General features: G+C 33.5%; 1 protein-coding gene across 4 annotated transcripts in view; it reads left to right on the plus strand.

Annotated features, from left to right (window-relative positions):
* Positions 1–18,305, plus strand: part of NAALADL2 (N-acetylated alpha-linked acidic dipeptidase like 2) — a 1,087,185-nt gene that overhangs the window by 940,333 nt on the left and 128,547 nt on the right. For all 4 annotated transcript variants that reach the window (XM_084874166.1, XM_084874168.1, XM_084874169.1 and 1 more), the window contains one exon: positions 2,399–2,494. In XM_084874166.1, coding sequence (XP_084730292.1) covers positions 2,399–2,494 — 96 coding nt within the window. The remainder of the gene's footprint in view (positions 1–2,398; positions 2,495–18,305) is intronic.

The raw sequence follows: 18,305 nt of genomic DNA on the forward strand, positions 1-18,305 counted from the left end.
TTTTTGACTCCCATGAAATCACACTCACACAATTATGATTCTATTTCTTTTTCTCAGATGATCTCATCTGTAAGTGCTTCATAGGTTTTGTTTTCATTCTTACCTCCTTGGTTAAGTATATTCCTAACTATCTTAATTTTTTGTTGTAGTGGTAAATGGGTTTTTTTTTTCTTTTAGTTTCCATTTCTGAGAATTCATTATTGGAGTAAAAAAAAAAATGCCATTGATTTCTGAGTGTTAAATTTGTATCCTGCTACATTGCTGAGTTCATTTATTAACTTCATATAACTTCATAGTTTTTGTGGAGTATTTAGGTTTTTTTGTGTGTGTTTTTTTGTGTGTTTTTTTTTTTGTGTGTGTGTGTTTTAATGTAATCTTATAGGGGAAATTGTTTTGTTTTGTTTTGTTTTCCCATTGACTATGATGTTTGTGAAGGTTTATTATATATGGCCTTTATTATGTAGAGGTATGATCTCTCTATTCAACTTTGCTGAGAGTTTGTATCAAAAATGGATGTTGGATTTTGTCAAATGCTTTTTCTATATCTATTGATATGATCATGTGATTTTTTGTCTTTCAACTTGTTTATGTGATGTATCACATTTATTGATTTATGAATCTTGTACTAGCCTTGCATCCCTGGAATAAATCCCACTTCATCATGCTTTATGGTCTTAACAAAAGCCTGGGGCTGGACGACTTCACAGGGAATTTTACTAAACATTCAAAGGAAAATTAACACCTATCCTTTTTAACTATTCCAAAAAATCCAAGAGGAAGGAACACTTCCAAGCTCTTTTTATGAGTCCAGTGCTATCCAAATTCCAAAACTAGATAAAGACTACTAAAAAGGTAGAAAATTACAGTCCAATATCCCTAATGAAACAGATGCTAAAATCTTCAACAAAATATCAAATGAGACTCAGCAATATGTTCAAAATATCATACACTACTGACCAAGTAGGATTTATTCTGGGGATGCAAGGCTAATAGAATGTTTATATTCTTCAACCTTAAATACCAGTGCTATTAAGAAATCTTGTCATTCAAATATATACTGCACACACACACACACAAAAATTCTAAGTCTATAAATACCTAAGTTCACTTTACATTTTAACTACCATGTATATAGTTCTGAGATTATTGTTATATCTCCAGACACAAATTTGGTATTGAACAATATAAGCATTCACCTTCAGGAAAAATTTCATGCAGATGTGCCAAAAACACCTGATCTTAAATATTTAAAATTTAATTTATTCTTTTCCCTAAACCTTCATAGGCTTCTACATTTTTTAAATTAATGAAATTTGTATCCATTCAGTTTATCCAATCTAGAAATCCTTTCAATCTTGACTCCTCTTTAAGACTTCACATCAAATTAATACCCAATGTCTTCTAATTCTATCTCGTAAGCATTTATCGAACTTATCTCCTCCTATCTATTTTTCCTACCACAGTACTGGTTTAATCTCTCACTCTTTCTCATGGTAATATCACAATAGCCTCTGTCTAAACATTCTATTTCCCATCACATATATTTTAAATTTATTTCCACAAATGTGTCAGTGTGTGTTCTACTCAATACATACTTGAAACTATCACTCACTGTATTCAAAACCCTCCAAAGATTTCCTGCCACCTACAGCAATGATTTTCATACTTTGTTTGAATAGTTGTAGATTTTAAAAGAGAAATATCATATAGTGTTCAATATACAAACACATATTTCTAGTAATTTAAAAATTAAATTTATAACTCTTGGTTTACATAGAAAAGCAATTTCTGACAAGTATGATAAAAATCAAACACCATCTAGTAGTTCTTTCCTCTTTACTGAGAACTTTTATGTTTTGCTTCTTTGCTTGATCCTGACATGTACTCTCTGAAGTGAGAAGGACAAGTATATTTACATTTCAACTTTATGGGTGATGATACTAATGAGAGATCAATGTTTAAAATGTCATGTATATTTTTGTGGCCTTTCTTTTTGGTAATCATGTTGATTAAATATGTCCCATTCTACCAGATTTAAAATTTTATGTATTAAATAGAAAAAAATGATTTCAGATGCGAGTCTTATAGTCAAGGTATTGTGTTATATATATGTCTGTATTAAAGAGAGAAAAAAACAGGAAGATTTGCAAAGAATTATCTGTTTTGAGTAAAATTAAGCATGATTTTATAGATGCAAATAATGTCAAAGGTCATAGGGTTCTACTCATTTTAATCAAAAAAATGTGATTGATTAAGCAGATAAGTAGAATGAAGTCCAACAATCAACAGAAAACTTAAAACAATTTAGAGTCCTTTTGAATCTTTAAAGAAAATCCAATAAGCATTTGAAAAACAAAATCAATGAAGAGTTTTAAATGTTTTATTCTGCTTTCTACAGGATCCAAGTTTTCTCTCAGAGGTCCTTTTCCCTAAAGTTGCAACAAAAATTGAAGAAATGGATCCTTTTTTCAAACTTCATGAAACCATTACCAAGGTAGGGGAGGAATGCATTCATGAGTAGGTTGGGAAAGCTTTGTTCTTTTTTTTTCCTTTCTTTTTTTTTTTTGCAGATGGAGGAAGGGCAAATAATCAATCCAGATAAAGATATATTATTTGCAGTATGCACTAGGAAGGATTTTAAGTGTCTCCTATTATTTTACTAAGATTAAAAGGGAATTGATCATGATCATATGACCAATAACTGAAGATTTGTTTTTAAAATCAATCTTTAATATAATAATTAGGTTTTATCCTTAATCTGATAGTAGATTTGTGGTACATTCTCAAGCATGCCCCTGCATTTTAGATTAAGGAAAATACAAAATTAATTTTGAATTTCTCTATCTTTAAAGTTTTGTTTCAATATTTAAAGAAATTGGTTGTTTGAGGTAATTATTAGATGCAGTAAGAATTTTACAAAAAGGCTTCTTTCTTTAATAATAATGATAGATTTTGTTTATAATGAATTTAATTACTATAAGGTTATCATTACCACTTTTCCTGGCATAATAATTTATAGGTAGGAGAAAGTATGTATTGATAATATGTAGAAAATTAAATTCTACAGTATGGAGCAAACAATTTTTATTGTGATGAAAAATATGATATATAAATTTCCATATTTTTCAATTATAATTCACATTCAATATTATTCTGTATTCATTTCAGAAGCATAACATAGTGGTTAGACAATCATATAGTTTACAGAGTGGTCCTCCTGCTGTTTCAAGTACTACCCCCCCACCCCCATACAAAGCTATTACAATATTATTTTCCCCCCCTGACCTCTCACTCGCCACTCCCATCTCCCAGCACATGCCCTCACACCCCTAGTGTCTGTAGGCATTAGTAATGCTTATATACATGGATACAAGTCCTTTGGTTGATCTCTTACCCTTCCCTCCCTTGCATTCCCTTAAATTCTACAGTATGGAGCTGTGCCGTGCCAGCACAACCAAGTATTCAGTGAGCCTGAGGGATGGTAGTGAAAGATTAAAGAAAAAATAGACAAAGAGAATATAGCTGGGGCTCGATGTATCTCCTGTGTCTGGATGAGGCCACAGAGAAGGATCCAGCCAGCAAGCTGAAGCTTTTGTTTTATAGTCAGAGAAAAACAAGGTAGCGGTCAATATAGTTACAATGCTTACAATGTTCTTGTGAGTCTCACTTTGTTTTGGCAGCACTTGCTACACCTCCCACAGCCCATTAGCTACCAATAAAGGATCTAGGGAGTGGTCATAAGGTCAAACTTAATTATGCTAAGAGGGTTCTGTCCTCTAAGGTGGGACTTGTTTGTGGCTCTGCCACAGGTCAACTCGAGACTTAACTCTAGAGCCTCTCCCTATAATGGAGCAAATAAATTTAATGCCTGATATCATATAACATCATAATAATTTTCACATCAATTATCTGTTTAATCTTTAATTTACCAACTGTTTAACCTGTCATATCTGTATTTTGGGGATAAAGTTTATAGAGAATATTGGCATTTAGAACATTAAAATAATCTACATTTATATATGCTCACTTGAAAGATTGATGACTCATTCTTAAATCTCCTTAGTAAGATTTTTTTAAGACTGTCTTCCTTCTTTAGAAAAAATAGATATAATGAACTGAACTCAGAGTGGCAACAGAATGAGTTCAAAATTCAAAGGCTAGAATTCTAGAACTATTCCTAACATTTAAAAGATGTGCAAATGTATTTTTTTCTCAACTTTTGTAATAAGAGGTCTTTGTATTACATTTTACTTTAAATTTTTCTAAGTTCAAAATAATTGCATCTTAACTACATTTATTTACACTCTATTTCCCAATCAATTCTATTTTTTTTAGTTTTTAACATCTTCATCCTATGGTAGTTCATTATTATTTGGATTACAGCAAGATAAAAGTCAGAAAATATGATAGAAAGGTAGACAGATGATAGGTATATGATAAATAGATAGATGATGATAGATAGATATAGATAGAGAATACATTATCTATCTATCTATCTATCTATCTATATATATAATGGTAATTGTATCTATACTAAAACAATCTATTAAATAGATGTTGGAAGAATTCTGTCTATGAAAAATAAAACCTGCTTAGGTGCAGAAGTAAGAGATCAGGGACATATTTTATGACCATTTATAATTTTCCAAAGTTGATTCTTTATCCCCAGCCAAGTTTTCCTTTGGCAACTCATGTTGCAGACATAGGCTTAGAAAATATTGTCCTTCAGATTTTTAATCTTACTTCACCAATAGGAAAACATGTGGAATCATAAAAAGGTCCATTTAATGGATACTTCATTTTAAAGTAAAATTTTCTTTGATCATGAACAAAATAAAGTATAAACATAGAGGTGTTGAACAGAGCATGTATTAGGTAATATGGAACATGGATTTCAGTTCTATCTTAACTACCAATTTGCTATATTATTTAGTAGAAATTTATTTTATTTTTTACATAAAAAAGGAGTATAATCATAATGGTTTTCCTTACTAGGATTCTGTGAGGTTGGAAATATGATGTATAGATTTTCTCTAGAAATGCAATATGTATTAAATGAGTATAATTATTAAAATATTAAAAAATGCCAGGTCCTGGCCAGTGTGGTTCAGTTGGTTGAGCATTATGCTACAAAAGGTTGCCAGTTTGATTCTCAATTAGGGCACATGCCCAGTTACAGGTTCAATCCCCAGTAGGTGGCAGGCAGGAGGCAGCTAATCGATGTTTCTTTCTCACATCAATATTTCCCTCTCTCTCCCTCTCCTTTTCTCTCTCTTAAAAAAAAAATCAATAAAAATAGTAAAATCAACCAAAGGACTTGTATGCATCCATATGACTAACCAATGGACACAGACAACAGGGGGGTAAGAGGGGGGGGATGAGGAGGTTAATGGGGGAATAAGGAAACATATGTAACACCTTAATCAATAACGAAATTAAAAAATATATAAACAAAAAATAGTAAAAATGCTAGTTTTATAGAGATTATGTATCAAAGAAATGTGTACTTGAAACCTGTGTAATTTTATTAACCAATGATACCAAAAAAATTTTAATTAAAAAATAAAGAAAATAGGAGAAAAAACTCTAAAACTTACCTCAAGAAAAAAAAAAATGCTAGTACTAAAGTCTTCAAATTAGGCCCTTACCTACATTTTCAGAATTTTGGTTATACTTTAAAGAGATAAGAAAAAAAAAAAGAATAGCAGAATAATTAAGACAAGAAATCACTAAGCTAAATAAAGGCTGAGAATATACTGATAAATTAGTGTGTACAAGTATAGCATAAAATTTAATTTGTGAAGAGTTAAGGTCTTTAGAATATTTCTTTTAATAAGGATAATAGTGGAATCATCACAGTATATCACCTGAATAGAACACTTCTGCGCCACCTAGTATCTGATATTATGCAAATAATATTGAACTTTGAATAACAAGTCCCACCTAGTATAATTTTTGCCACTGTCAACTATTTTTAAATGTTTTGGAACATAAAAAACACTTTGTAAAATGATAAAGCACAAATATTATTGATATCAAACCAATATGGCAATATTATTAATAAATTAGAATTATACCAATATTAAAATATTTCAATAAGCCAGAAATATTTTAAATACTTTTATAATTCTTTCATTAGATATTATAATTGGATATACAACACCATAAAACTATTGCATATTTTATATAATCTGAATAAATAAATACATACATGTAATATAGTAAATATTTATTTATATAATACAATCCATTACCTTTTCCATGTAACTTTACATTCTAGAACTTTTGTTATAGTTCACAAATGTGATTAATGAAAAATTAAATAAAAATTTCAAAGTATTAGAAAGTTAATAATGTGTCATTGGTACCTTTCTAAATTAAAATATAAACAGATACATCATACTCATACATGGAATGTGAGCTATGAGTTCTTGTCCTTGAAAGTGGTTTTCCAATGTTGTCCTGGAGTTCTTTTAAAAAAATATTTTTTACAAAGTGTAAATTTATCTTGGCATGTCTTTTTTATATAAAGCATGGAACCTAAGAAAGTAATGAATGAGACTCAATATTGATTTCAAAAGGCAATTTATCATGGCTTCAATGACAGTCATGTGGTACAATATGAAGTTGCCAGAGAGTGCCACATGCAGCATTGATGTACAAGTGCCTCCTTATCCTCTATAATTACCTTAAGAAATAGCATTTGTTTTTTTTAATTATCATAGAAGCCAACTTAATTCCTCTAAAGGTTAAACATGAATAAAATACCAATAAATATCTTAGATGCTTAATCCTTTAATAAGTGAGTAAGAATCACCATGGATTTATATTTTGAAATAGGCTTATTTCTCCTTCTATACTGAGGAATTTTCTAGTTATGTTTTAAAATCTTCAACATTTAGATCATAAATTGTTATTAGTTATCTAATCATTCTGATAGCTTACCATAAGCCAAGAATAATTCAAAAACACTTGAAATACAAATAACAATTAATATACAGGAGTAGGTCTATGCCAGTAAACAGGTGAGCAAATCATTTTACTATAATGTGCTAAAAATGTCATAGTAATGTGGACAAAGTGTGGGATGAAAGAAGATGGAGCTTTCGCCTATGCCTAGGGGAACTGAAGAATTTATAAGAGAGGTGACATTTGAGAAATATAAGCAATTTCAACTTTATTTTAATGTCAATGAGTTTTCTTGGAGAAATCTTTAAAGAGCTTGTTGGTGGTAGTGTGTGAAAAATGATGATGTGTCTTTGGAAAATAGAAGACAGGTTTCAGAGACTTTTTAAGATTGAATGACAGAATATGGGATTTACTTGGTACAGGATATAAAGCAGACTGAAGAATAAAGGATAGTTTCAATAGTTCTATCTTGAGCAGAGTTCATATTATTTTTTAATATATTTTTACTAAAGGCCCAGTATATGAAACTCTTGCACTGTGTGGCAGTTCAGCCTGTGCCCTCTCATAGTCTGGGACCCCTCGGGGAATGTTCAACTGCCAGCTTAGGCACAATCCTCAAGAGCAGACATCCCTCTTGCTACCCAGGATCCCTGGCTCCTTACTGCCAGCCTGCTCCCTCCTTACCCCTCGACTCCTGCTCCTTAGCACTGCTGCAGAAGCAGGGCAGGAGAGGCTCCTGTCATCACTGCTGCACTCACCATTCCTGAGCCTGGCTTCTGGCTGAGCCACCACTCCCCCTGTGGGAGCACATTGGCCACCAGGAGTAGCTCCTGAATTGAGCATCTAGCCCTGGTGGTCAGCGCACATCATAGTGACCAGTCATTCTGGTCATTCCACAGTAATGGTCCCTTAGGCTTTTATTACTATAGATTATGAGAGGAAGAGAGGAACAGAGAGAGAGAGGAAGTGAGAGAGAGAGAGAGAGAGAGAGAGAGAGAGAGAGAGAGAGAGAGGTGATGATGAGAGAGAATTATTGATTGGCTGCCTTCTGCATGCTCCATGCTGGGGATTGATCATGCACCCTGATTGGGAATCGAACCATGACCTCCTGGTTCATAGGTCAACACTCAACACTGAGCAACTCTGGCTGGACAGAGCTGATATTATTAGATTAACCAAATTAGGGGCTGTCTTGGAGAAAGTGTTAATGAGTTTGACTTTGAACATGTAGATTTTTGGATGCTACAGATCATCTAGGCAGATATCATCAAGGAGATGGTTGGATACGGTCAGTCAGATGGTGGGATTGGGCCTAAATGGGCAGTCAGACATCCCTCAAGGTGTCCCAGATTGGAGAGGGTGCAGCCTGGGCTGAGGGACACACCCATTCCCATGTACAAATTTTTTGCACTGGACCTCTATTACCATATAATAGAACAACTCTATCTCTGAGTCTATACCCCCAAAAAATTGAAAATGGGGTTTCAAAGATATATTGGTATAATATGTTGATAGCAGCATTATTCATAACTGCTAAAATGTGGCAGCAGCCAAGACTGGTTTGGCTCAATGGATAGAGCGTCAGCTTGGGGACTGAAGGGACCCGGGTTTGATTCCGGTCAAGGGCATGTACCTTGGTGGGGGGCATACCCCCAGTAGGGGGTGTGCAAGAGGCAGCTGATCGATGACTCTCTCTCATCAATGTTTCTAGCTTTCTATCTCTCTCCCTTCCTGTCTGTACAAAATCAATAAAATATATTAAAATAAATAAATAAATAAATAAATAAATAATAAAAATGTGGCAGCAACACAAATGTTCAAAGATGGGTTAATAGCCAAATATGGTATATCCAAACAATGGAATATTATTCAGCCTTAAAAGAGGAATTCTGACTTATCTACAATGTGGATGAAACCTGAAGACACAATGCTAAATGAAATAATCAACTATAAAAAGACAAATGATTTAGAATTCCACATATATAAAGTACTTAGAGCAATCAAAATCATGCAGACAGAAAATAGAATTATGGCTGCCAGGGACTATGGGGTGGATAGACTGGGGATTTATTGTTCAGTGGACATAGAGATTCTGTTTTAAAATCTGAAAAATATTATGAAGATTAATGATGGTAGTGATGGTTAACATTATGAATGTCTTCAGTAACACTGAACTGTATACATAAAAATAGTTAAGATGGTAAATTTTACATTATGTACATTTAATGAAGATAAAATATTGGGGGGAAAGTATACTCACCCAATCAGCAGCTCTTTTACTATAACTTTTGAACCAATTATTTTGAATTTTAAAATTATTTTTATCTTTATCCTTGATTTTCAGTTTTTTGCTGTTCTATATAAGTGGCTTGCTACCCAGTTCTTTGTTCCATTTTTGATGGATATATTGTCCTGTGTTTATTTTATGGTTTTTAATTTAATATGTTTTATTAATATTTTCTTGCTAAATTTTGCCATAATAGACATTCAATATATGAGTACTGATAAGCTGTATTTTAAACAAAACAAAACAAAACACTAAAGCTATGTTTAGAAGGAAAATACTTTAAAATTAAAAGTGAATATGAAGGGGTTGGGTGGCAGAGGAAAGAAACTATCATATAACTAGAGGCCCAGTGCATGGATTCATACACTGGAGGAGTCCTTTGCTCTGGCCTGCAGGGATCCAGCCAAAACTGATTCTTCATCCCCAAGGAGTCCCACATTGTGAGAAGGCACAGGCCAGGCTGAGGGACCCATCTGTGCAAGATCAGGGCTGGGGAAGGATTATGGGAGGGACTGCGGGAGGGCCCACAGTGTGTCCAGCCCATCTCGCCCAGTTCTGATCAGTCAGACTCCAACAGCAAGCTAACCTACTGGTCAGAGCCTCTGTCCCCTGGTGGTCAGTGTGCATCATAGCAACTGGTTAAATGGTCAGACAGACAGACACAGCATATTAGTCTTTTATTATATAGGAATGGGTAAATAGTACTTTTCTTCTGGAAGCCCAACTGCTTTGTATTTTTAAATCTGAGTATGAGTGGTGCATTCAGTAAAACAAAATTTTCTTACATATGTGGTATCTTGGAAATCAACAAATCACAATTCTGCTTGTGAGCTTGCTCAAGAAATACCAGTTTATTAATAATTTCATTGTCTTTCACACCTTAAGAAAAATGTTTTTTAATGCAAATTAGTATAAGATATGCAATATAAATATGTTTATTTTATGTCACTGCTCTGGATATTGGCAATTTTAATGGATGTATAGTGGCATCATTATTGTTTTAGTTTGCAATTCCCTAATGACATATTATGTGCAGCTACTTTTCATCCTTGTCATCTGTATATCTTTTTGGCGAGGTGTCTTTTGTCCATTTTTTAAAATTGGGTTGTGTGTTGCCTTACATTGCGTTTCAGAAGTTCTTTGTGTTTTTGAATAACAGTTCTTTATCATATGTGTATTTTTCAGATATTTTCTCTCATTTTATGTCTTGCCTCATTTCTTTAATAATGTCTTTTGTAAAGAAGAATAAATTTAAATTTTAACAAAGGTCAGTTTATTAATTTTTTCTTTCAAGAATTGCGTCTTTGGTGTCGTACTAAAACATCACCAAACCCAAGGTCATCTAAATCTTCATACATGTATTTTTCCTTACAATGTCATCTGTTCTTGCATGCTTATGTGCTTTATCCATTAGAGCCCATAGCCTGTTAATCATAGTTGTTTTAAGTTCCCGGTCTGGTAATTCCAACATCCCTGTCATGTCTGGTCTGATGCTTGTTCAGTCTCTTGAATTTGTTTTTTGCCACCTAGGTATGCCTTGTGTGTGTTTTTTGTTTGTTTGTTTGTTTATTTGTTTTGTTTGTTTGTTTGTTTTTATAGCCAGATGTATTAAACTAAAGGCCTGGTGCACAAATTCATGCATGGGTGTGGTCCCTAGGCCTGGCCAGCAATCAGGGCCAATCGGGGCCTTCCACTAGCTGGGGCCTTCCTTCATTCCATGCTACCCTCTGGTGGTCAGCACACATCATAGTGAGCAGTGGGTCTCCAGGCACACTCCTGTGGGGACAATTTGCATATTATGGTTTTATATTTATAGAGATGGGTAAAATAATCTGCTGTAAATTGGCCTTTAGTAATGTTGTGGTAAGGTGTGGGGGTGGGGAAGTATTTCATAGTTCTATGATTAGGTCTCAGCCTTTTGGTGAACCTGCGCCATATGCTGTGAGTTTCACTAATGCTTCTCAGTTCTTGTTTTTATTGTCTCTTGGGTATAGGATGGCTAGAGGGAGCTGGAAGTTGTGCATTCCTCTTTCCTCCCCCATGTTAGAATTGGGTACTTCCCTTTAATTAGGTCAAGCAGACTGATAAAACCCCAGCTGTTTGGGCTCTATGAAATAGTGCCTCCTGGCTTTGTTAAGAACAAAATGCTCTGGCACATTTAAAATGGCTCATTTTCCTCTCCTCTGTGCGGGGAGCACCAGATGCTTTTTCTCTGAAATTCACTGTGAGAACCTGGTAGAGCTCCTAGGGATAGTGTGATGATCCTCAGATGATTGGGTCCCCTGGAAATTTTAATCTCAGAGTTGTCCCAGTCAGCCTCCAGTAATTCATAAGTTACAGTTCAGCTTCTCTTACCCTGGCATTGGTTCCTGCAGAGGTTACCCTGGTAAATCGTGATGCTCTCTGTCTACCTATCTATCCAATTGTGGGGGTAGTAGTTTGCCCTGTGACCTTACTTTTCTGATGGACCTAAGGAGAATGGTCGATTTTCTTTTAGACCACCCTATTTTTTACTGTCTGTGACTTCTAAGCTCCTTACCTGCTGTACCAGAAAGAGGAAATCTTCAGTAATCACTGGGTGACATGATTTCTTGCAAATTTATTTTTCAAATTTTTATATATTTCAGAAACAATATTAAACATTTTACAACATAATCTTTTAAAAATAAAAAATACATTAAAATGATACCTGTAGCTCAAACATAGTATCTTTACTATCCATAGAAAGCTTTCTTCTGTTTTCTATAAGAAAAAAAAAAGGCATTAGAGTCTGTCAGTTTTTGAGTCAGCATTAAATGCTAAAGCATGAATTTTCTACAGGGTTAACATTAGTCACTTGTGTTTAATGACTCAAAAAATATTCTTCTTAAATTCAATCTCTAAAATGCTTAGTATGCAAAAGATTCATAACAACAGATCATATTGTAATTGATGAATTCTTTGATCCAATATTCTATTATTCCTGTACAGTTCTCTATATTGCATTTCTGATCTTCACTGAGACACTTGTGCCATTGAAGCAATCTGAGGAACATTTTTCTTTCTAGTAATATTAAAACACTGAGTGACAGTTAAATTATTATTAACACAACAGTGCAATTGAGTCTGTCAGAAACCTACCATTTTTTCCCATTTGGGCAAAACTGTGACTGTTAGGCATTGCTCATGGTGCCTTGTCTCTGTGAAACTAACTTCTATGGATACATAATTCCCAAGATCAAGTGTACCTGTTCTAGTAAGATATTAGTAAATATAAATAAAGACAGTCTCAGCCCAATGTAGAATCTCTGGTTGTGAATTTTATGTTATATTAATATGTTTCTTAAAATACGTTTTTGTTGATTTCACAGAGAGGAAGGGAAATGGAGAGAGGGATAGAAACATCAATGATGAAAGATGGAGATAGAGTCCCCAGTCTGGGCATCTGCCTTGACTGGGAATCAAATGGTGACCTCCTGGTTCATGGGTCAATGCTCAACTGCTGAGCAACACTGGTCAGGCAATATGTTTTTACTTTGTATAGGATTTTTAGAAAACATTATTCTTAAATTGATATTTTTTTCTTATATAATGTCATAATAGAAGTTCTTTACTAAAATTATTTTGATAATTCACTATCCCATAGAGAAAATAGTAGGAATAAGATGGTATTTAATCCCATTATATATGTGGAGAAAGTGTCACAATGAGATCAAATTGCAGAAAACAGTATTTGTGTAAACCTAGAAATCAAGATTAATAATTCTTATTTAGTTAGTACTTGTAATGTAGTTATAACTCCTCTTACTTATAGCTATAAATGTTAACTCAATTATGGAGTGGTTTAAATAAAGACTAATGGTAGTGTTTTCAAAGTTGAAAGACATTTAAATAATTCTAATTTTAACCATTTCAGTTAATATTAATAGCATTTGCCTCTCATTCTTTAGAGATGATTATCTGGGATCACTTTGATTAGTAGAGTCATATTCTGCTGTAGTATTATCTTAAACATATGGCTTGTGAAATATAAATCTGAAATTATTTTAAATATCATTATTAAAATGTTTGTACTAGTTATTGTAATATTAAAATTTCTAGAGCACAGTAACTGAAAATGAATTATTGCACTCATTCTATAACTACAGAATAAAGAGGCAACTAAAATATAGAATAATTTTATTTCTCCTAAGATATTCTCAACTATAGCTTAGAAATACAGCTAAGAAGCCTTATATAAATAAAAACAAAAGAGAAAAGAACAAATATATTTTATTGAGTTTTCTGAATTTCAAAGGCATGTTGTATTCACAAGCTAATAAAATTTCTTGTGCAGTCTTTACATGCTTAGAAAACTGGCTATAATTTCTATTATGAGTGAGCGAATCTAAGTGTCTTCTGAGTATTTCTATTTAGCAAATCAATTGTAATTATATTTTTTAATCTTATGTATGTGTACATTTGAGGTTATTCTTAAGCTCTGGATTTAAAACTTTTTATTGTTAAAAACACTCTTGAATTTTCTTTTGCTACATCAAATTATTATTACTCAATGCAAAATGTCTCCCTAGAGATCTACACTCTATGTGTTCATGGCATGAGTTAAATCAGAAAATATCCCAAACATGTATTTGCATGCAGAGGTTGTACTTTGTAATAAAGAATGTTGGTTAAAACTACTCAGGGGAGATGATGGGATATTAAAACCAACCTCTAAACTTTAAAAAAATAGCATAGGTGTGTATTTTCTTCATAAATGTATAATTAAACTCAATGTCTTCATTTGCTAAAATTGGAGATAATGCTGACTATATTTTCTGTTGCCTGAAGAGATTTGGTTTATTGTTTTTCATTATACTGCACATAGTTTCTAAAGGCATGCCTTACACTACCAGTTTTTATTACTCAAAAGTGGATTATCACAAAATATAAGATTGTCCAAATTTGACACTCCAGTTTTAGAGAGGTTAATCATCACAGTAGCCAGTTTGCTACAACATGCTAAAACAGTTATTACTGCATATTAAAATAGGAAGTTTGTTATTCTCTGAGCATAGAGCTTTCTTTTATATTTGATAAAGGCATTTTAACATGTGTGTGTTACAGAATATAAATATTATATTATCTACCAGAATAGGAAGCTCTATGATCACCTGTATATAATATGACAATCTTTTACAGTCAAAATGCTTCACATCTAATTCACAAAGCAGTAGCCTCACCCCATTTAAAAAAATTGGTGTTAAGTGAAATTTTTGTGCTTTAAATATGTCATTTTTCTTATTTCAGGGATCTTTCAATATTTTGAAAGTTAATTTAAATGTTAATCCCTAAATGCTTTTATCATTTCAAACAAGAGATTCTTTGTCTTTCCAGATCATTCTCAGATAATATTCTCAGGTGTTATAAAAGCTTGAAGTCAAATAGCAGAATAGTTAATGGACAACAACAGATTAGCTCCAGGTAGGCAGGCCAAATGTTTTTTCCAAAACATGCTCTTCAAACAAAGCCTCTGAATAATAATAATTTTAAAAAAGGATTTAAAAGCCCCAGACAATGACCAGTTATTTAAAAAATATCTACTGTAACACAACAAATGAGAAAAATCCAGTCAGTCATTGGAGACTGTTGTAATGGAATTTGATCATGCTGCTTGAATGCCCTGGAGACCATATGCACTGCCCTCATGGGTGAATATAAGTGAACATTTAAAAAAAAAAAAGGTCCCCTTAAATATAGACATACACACACACACACATACAGTCACACACCTGTCAATACCTACATCTAATCCCTGATACACAATTTCAGCATTAATCACTCTCAGAATTATTTATTCCTTGGAAAACCCTAAATAATAGATGGATGTAGATTAGATGTAGGTATTCAACATTGCATATTTTTAAAAACATCTGGCATCGTCAACATTTGAATTATGCAATGTCTCTCTTGAAAAGTTCTCAGAAAAAAATGGTATTTTAAGATAGAATAAATGTATTCCAAAAATATGAATAGTTTTATGATATTAAATTGAATTTTAGGAACTGATAAAGACTTAGATTTGAAGAAATCAAACAAAAATTTGCTTGAAATGTACTAGAAAAGCAATATTTATTTGTGCTAAATTAAGGCTTATTTATTAATGTCTACTTAACCTCATTACATTTGAAATTAAAGTGTCCCAAAACCATTTAGTGAAGGTTCAAATAGTAATATTTTTGCATTTTGAAATAAAACAGTAATGAACAATCATAATTATGAAACTGGACAAAATGGATTTGAGGTCACCTGTCATTACTTGAGTCAAATTGAGCAGAGATGGGGTTAAGTCATGTATGAGTGTTTATTTAGATTATGTGGGCTATATAGGGAGAGCACTAGGTCACCCTGAAAATATGATCTCCCACCTCCTATTAGCCTGCAGATTACAGGGAGATAAGGAAGAAAGGGTGCCTGCAAGGGGAAGGCGGGCCAGGAAAATGGCTGCAGGGTCCATGGTCTGTGTCTCTCCTTCCAAGATCTTGAAATCCAGAAACAAGGTAGTTAATTTTCAATGAGGTTAAAACCCAGCTCTGGCCGGTTCAATGGGCAGCATTCCTGAGACAAACTCTCAGAGGGGCTCGGGGTCCAGGCACAGCAACCAAATCAAAGTGCATAATGCCCTTTGTCTCATCTCAAAATATATTTTCTTTTCTTAGCAATGGACTCACCTACCTGCAGTCTCTTATCTTTTTACAGCTCTGTTTTTCTTCTTGCAACACATCCTCCAGTTTCCAAGAGTTCGTAAGAAAAACTCTTAGCTATAGTTAGTAAGGTGAATAATCATTAAAAATAAACTATGGACCTATTCCCATTGGGTTTCCCCTCCTTACAATTATGTTACCCAAATCATTGAAAGAGAGTATTATGCTTGGCCAGTGTGTCTCAGTGGCTGAGTATCAAGCTAGGAACCAGGAGGTTACAGTTCCATTCATTCCCAGTCAGGGTTGTGGGCTCAATATCCAATGTAGGGTGTGCAAGAGGCAGCTGATCAATGATTCTCTCTCTCTCTCTTTCTCCTTTTCCCTTCCTCTCTGGAATCAATAAAAATATATCATTTTTTTTTAGAAAGCAAAGAAGGGAATAAACTGTTTTAAAGACATTGCCTTCAAACATGAAATAAGTGCAAACTACTTGGGATGTTTTTGTTTGCTATTTATTAAAGACCAACATGCAAACTTGTTTAATAAAAAATAAGAAATTCTATGTCACTCATGTAACTGAAAACTCTAGAAGAGGTATTCTTCAGGAGTGGCTCAAACACAGCCCAGGGCTCCTTACCTGTCATCCCCTCAGTTCTGCCCTCCTCCCAGTTGGACTTGTAACCAGTGGAATGCCTCCATCATGGAAACATACTGCCAGGGGATCCTGGAAGGACATCTATGGGTAATTCTGTCAAAGCAAACAGATTTGATGCTGGGATCTTAAAAATCCCCAGCAGAATGGTCACCCCTTCTTATTATGCTGAATTGGTCTCACGCTTAATTGGTATTGTTCTTGTGACCAGGGAAATAAACATGTTGATTTGATTGCACCTGGCTTACCTGAGCTGATCACTGTGGAAAAGGAGTTTAAAGTTAGCCTAATTAACTTGATCTTTCTTTCCCTTGGAACTGGAGTCAACCCACATATTCATAATATGTGGCTGGTGCAAAATAGTATAAATTGTAGAGTAGCAGTGTTGTTTCAGAGACAACCACCACATCAGCTAGCATTTATAACAATGTTTTTGTCCACAAACAAGAACCAGTATTTAGGAGAAGGCAAAACCGGTGATAAACAATGGAGGGATTTCTGTTCATATGTTGCTATGTACACCTCTACGTCCAGTCATTATACCCACCTGAAAGGAAACAGGAGATGGAGTGAAAAAAGAGTGAAATACAAATGGGAAGTATTTGTAACATGAGTTTGACTACTGCATTTACTCCCACTTTCTCTTCATCCTATAAGCATTAAAATAGAATTAGGATTAGACAACTCACTGTATTCAGGAATCAAATCTTTTCCCTCCCCCTTAGGTAAGTATGTAGAGGTAATCACCATATGCACACAGGGACCCAGGCTCATTTTCCATCTATCACCTTAGACAGCCACAAAGAATTGATTGATTTGACATATGATAAATCTGTTGCCCAATCTGGGTCTAAAATGCTCATCAGTTATAAGCCTCTACTTTAAAAGAGGTTGTTGACCCTTAAGACTTTAAGGAATCACCACTGTGAGGAGCTCTGTAAGCTCAACTGAAGTCACTAAAATATCTAATATTTTGAATGATAACTTACATTCAAAATATAAGACACTGATAAAAATATAAACTATTTCAAAACATACATATGTCCTTCCCACCCTTAAAGCGATGATATTCTTGGTCATGTGAGAAACATCTAAATGCATGCCTCTCTGTGTAGTAGGATATTTCAATGTTGTATAAATTTATTTCATCACTTACCCATGGACTTCATGCTTACATGATTTTGTTTGCTGAACAAGGGGTAATTATGCAATTTAGACTTATCACTGTTTCTCTATTTCAAACTTTGATCTATAGTATTTTAACCAATACTGCTTGCCCTTGAAATGAAATAAGCATACATATATTGAGACATTATGTACTCTAAATAGATTTCATTTTGGCTATCAGCATTTATTTAATGCCCCAATTTGATTTTTCTTCTCTCAATCTAACAGTTGTTTATATTGATATATGGCTGTCAGTGATTAGTCTATCAAATATGACTCTAGAAAACTTGTTTTGGCAATAGTTTATAAGAGCTTCTATAAAGCCTAAAATTTCTTCTTGTCATATGTAGGCCAAAGCAAAAATATCAGAATTCAATTTAGTGATTAAAAACTCATTTTCATTGAAGTGCTTCAAATAGTATATCATGGACTCATGGATTGAAATATTATACAAGGATATTCAGGAACCTATAAAGATATTACATTTTTTATTTGTTTAAAAGAAATGTGTCACATTGGAATTATATGTGACATTGAGAAAAGAGTGATATGTATCAAAGAACTTAAGAACACATGGCAAACATGGAAAAAGTTTGTAAAATACATAAATGAACACAGCATTTGTACA

This window comes from Pipistrellus hanaki (genome assembly GCF_964339955.1).
Source record: "Pipistrellus hanaki genome assembly, chromosome: 2".
Taxonomy (NCBI): domain Eukaryota; kingdom Metazoa; phylum Chordata; class Mammalia; order Chiroptera; family Vespertilionidae; genus Pipistrellus; species Pipistrellus hanaki.